General features: G+C 36.7%; 1 protein-coding gene across 1 annotated transcript; it reads right to left on the reverse strand.

Annotated features, from left to right (window-relative positions):
* Positions 1 to 1983, reverse strand: LOC104810354 (transcription factor MYB26). The gene is made up of 3 exons (XM_010536615.1): positions 1778 to 1983; positions 1395 to 1524; positions 1 to 1284 (listed from the first exon to the last, which is right to left on the reverse strand). The coding sequence occupies exons 1-3, from the start codon at positions 1908 to 1910 to the stop codon at positions 318 to 320; spliced, it is 1230 nt and encodes a 409-aa protein (XP_010534917.1). The 5' UTR covers positions 1911 to 1983; the 3' UTR covers positions 1 to 317.
* Between the last annotated feature and the right edge of the window lie 1665 nt (positions 1984 to 3648).

Consider the following 3648-nt stretch of genomic DNA (forward strand, 5'->3'; position numbering starts at 1 on the left):
GTATGTATGTAGTCATGATGTATAATTAAAAAGGACTAAAGATTATGTGATTATTGACGAACACTGCAATATATAGTCCTTCATTACTCACACGAAGAACCTGAATCAGTAACATTTAGGTTTTCCTTCACTAACAATAAATGCAAATCTTTGGAAATATTTAATGAACAAATAGCATATCCTTATACTATACGCTTTATGCATTGTAAAAGATTTATCAACACATATGGATGATTATTTATGTCTCTCCCTCCCTCTTATATATATATATATATATATATGCATAATATAATTCTATTTTTTTATTATCCATATGTCTAGGGATCCCATGTAGACACACTAGTAATGGCAGTAGCTGCAGGGTTTGGAACAGTAGCCACGTACCGTCCACTGGAGATGGGCGATGATGACGGAGATGATGATGATGATGGCAATGATGGCATGATCATGGAATTGATGTATGACTCTACTTGGTGATCATGATCATGATCCACAACAGGCACGTGCAAGTCATGTGGGTAGGACGGCACTTTCCCTTCAAGAACCTCGTCTGATAACTTTGACATTGCGCTTGGGATCACTCCTGTAGTGACCGATGGATGATGAACAGCAACATGGACCTCATTATCATCGTGGTACGGTGTTAGAGAGACGATTGGATCAATGAAGATCTTGTCATTGTGGCCGACATAATCTTGAAATGTTTCGAGAACTCGGGTTTCTTGGAAAGTGGTAGAAATTGAGGCTGGAAAATCTGGTAATTGCCATCGGGGCTGATGATCGAATTCTGAAGACGAATCTGAATAACGGGGAAGGATTATATTAGGATCAGACGGAAGTAAAGGTTGGTGATTTGTGGAAGTGATGACCAGATTATCAAGATCGTACGGGTTTGGAGCTTGGTTTGTGTGGTTAAGCTTGAAATCTCCATGACCAAAGCTTTGGAACATGATTGGAGAAATGGCGGGAGGAGGAAGATAGAGATGATGGTTAATATGGTTGGGAGTGATGAAACTAGGGTTTGTGTTTGTGAGGAGGGAGAACAATCCCGAAGCTTCATCTCCGCCGCCTTGGTGATTGACATTGTTCACGAATCCATTGTGATGATGATGGCGATGAGGAAGATGAAAGTTGGGGATCAAGCTTGCCATGGTAGAGATATGATGATGATGATGATGATGGAGATGATCATGAGACATGAGCTTCTTCTTTATGCTCGAGTTCCAAAAATTCTTCACTTCATTGTCTGTTCTCCCTGGCAGGTGCTTCGCTATCTGAGCCCATCTGTACGGATCATATATCATATCATATATGGAAAAAAGAATCATATATATATATATATATATATATATATATATATATGTATGTATGTAACGTTTGGATTATCAACAAACCTGTTACCAAGAACGCTATGGAGTTCAATTATAAGGGCGGCTTCTTGAGGAGAGAAGCTTCCGCGTTTGAGATCAGGTCTCAGATAGTTAATCCATCGAAGCCTGCAGCTCTTCCCACATCTTTGCAGACCTAATAATAAAACACACCAGTAAATAAAAAAAGGAATATCCATCATATTATAAAATAAACTAACGGGTCTATCATGTATATATATGTGCTGCAAAAGAGAGGGAAAAAAAACAAAAGCTGTGAAGAGAGAAGACAAAATAAAAATGCAAGAGAACTCAAGAAAGAATCCTTCATGTACACAATTCAAGAAACGTGTGAACGTATATACATATGTGTGTGTGTGTGTGTGTGTGTATAGGTGTAGGTGAGGTGCCTGCATGTTTGGGAACAGAGCTCCAGCATCCATGGCCGTAAGTGGTGATGTAGTTGATGAGCTTCTCGTCTTCCTCCGGAGACCAGAGCCCTCTCTTCACCTTCTGCTTGTTGCAGCATGAGTGATGCCCCATCTCTCTCTCTCTCTCTCTCTCTCTGAAAAAGAGAATATGTATATATGAAAGCTTTATATAGCAGAGAAATGGGAGATCAAAGCACAAGGAAAACGAGGAAGAGAGAGCCACACCCTTTGGCTGAATTAATTATAAAATCACTAGCCCTAACTGCAGTGTGCACCAGTGATTTTCCTTCATTCACCAAATGATGTGTACCCATCATAATTATATAAAAAAGAAACACGTTGAAAATTTAAAGCAATAATAAAAAAAAGAGATGATATAATAATTGAAATAATTAAAATAAAAAATATAACAAAACTGGTAAGAGTGAGTGATAATAAATGAGGGAAGGTGGGTGCAACATCAGTGTGGCCCAGTTTTTAGGGTTTGTGTGGGAAAAAAGGCTAAAAGCTGCGATTTCCCCTCAGTCAGAGCTGTGTGGCTTATAAGAGAATCACCGCTGTGACCTCTTCTCTTTGTACACGTGTCATCCATGCAGTACGTATGGGTCCCGCTAAGGAAAAAGCTTCTATCATTAAGACAAATTAAAAGTTATTCAAATTAATCTCGTTGATTACACTTTTAAAGTTTGAACCCAATATCTGACATGGGAGTTCGATTTTCTTTTTGCTTTGTATATTATATAGACTAGTATAATCCAACATTTATTGAAGAAAGTTATTGAGGTTAATTATATATCGGTTCGATTATATTGAATTTCTATACATATCCATGTATTTTTTTTCTATTTTATATAAGAATTATGCAAACAGGGCGATGTGTTTTTTGTGTTTGCATGAACTAGAATTACTTAGGGTTTCGAAATTTAGGGTTTTAGTGGAGTTCGATGTATATATGGAGGAAAAGACAATCGACTACATGTTGCCTTTGTCTATGGTGTGTTTTCATGCAAATCATGGTAATTCACGGTGAATCTAACGGACCATTCGTGTGTGTATACATATATATACAGATGTATAAGTAATCATTTACCAAGAAAAAAAACAGATATACTATAAGTAATCTCCAATAATTGCATAATTTATATGATTCGTGTGTATGATTTGCAACTGAACAATGTGAGATATATTGGGCGTTGAGTCACTGTTCACATTGAAATTATAAATATACTTTTATTAATAGAATATCAATTTCAAAGTAGAAAAAGCGCTAAGACCCATAATACATATTCCACATATCTTCCGTAAAATTCCACGTGTGTACAAAAACCGTAAACACTCTCTTCAGACAGATATTGTCGTCGCCGTTCACTGTTTTCAAAAAAACTGAAATACTGCTGTCCTTTTTTTTTAAAATATATAATAATATAAAAATCAAAGTTCTTTTGGAGATTCTCTCTCTCTCTCTCTCTCTCTCTCTCTCTCTCTCTCTCTCTCTCTCTCTCAATCTTTATCTCTTCGTTGGGTCCATGGAGGACTTCAAAACACGGACACAAATTGCATAGCTTTTAGCGAATTGGTACAGTAGAATAGATGGCACAAACGATACAGATCCCCCGTCTGATTCGACTAAATTTTTAAAAATTAATTTCATTTTTACGTACTCTTCTTACGTAAACAGTTGGTTGCATTTCATCTATAGAAATACGATATAAGTACGTGTGTATGTATATATATATATAAGAGGATAATCGAATGGGATCCCTTTTATCTGTTAATTAAACAAGACTTTATAACAATAACAAAATCGGGGGTTGCCGTCAAACGAAGCAAATGTTGAAATCTTCGCACTG

Source organism: Tarenaya hassleriana, unplaced genomic scaffold (assembly GCF_000463585.1).
Source record: "Tarenaya hassleriana unplaced genomic scaffold, ASM46358v1 Cleome18, whole genome shotgun sequence".
NCBI classification, from domain to species: Eukaryota; Viridiplantae; Streptophyta; class Magnoliopsida; order Brassicales; family Cleomaceae; genus Tarenaya; species Tarenaya hassleriana.

What these genes read in the sequence shown, in the direction of transcription:
- LOC104810354 (XM_010536615.1), bottom strand. Translation starts at nt 1,910, where the DNA reads ATGGGGCATCACTCATGCTGCAACAAGCAGAAGGTGAAGAGAGGGCTC. An exon ending in CTCTGTTCCCAAACATGCAG is followed by an intron (nt 1,525 to 1,777) that starts GCACCTCACCTA and finishes TTTTATTATTAG; the next exon opens with GTCTGCAAAGATGTGGGAAG. An exon ending in CATAGCGTTCTTGGTAACAG is followed by an intron (nt 1,285 to 1,394) that starts GTTTGTTGATAA and finishes TGATCCGTACAG; the next exon opens with ATGGGCTCAGATAGCGAAGC.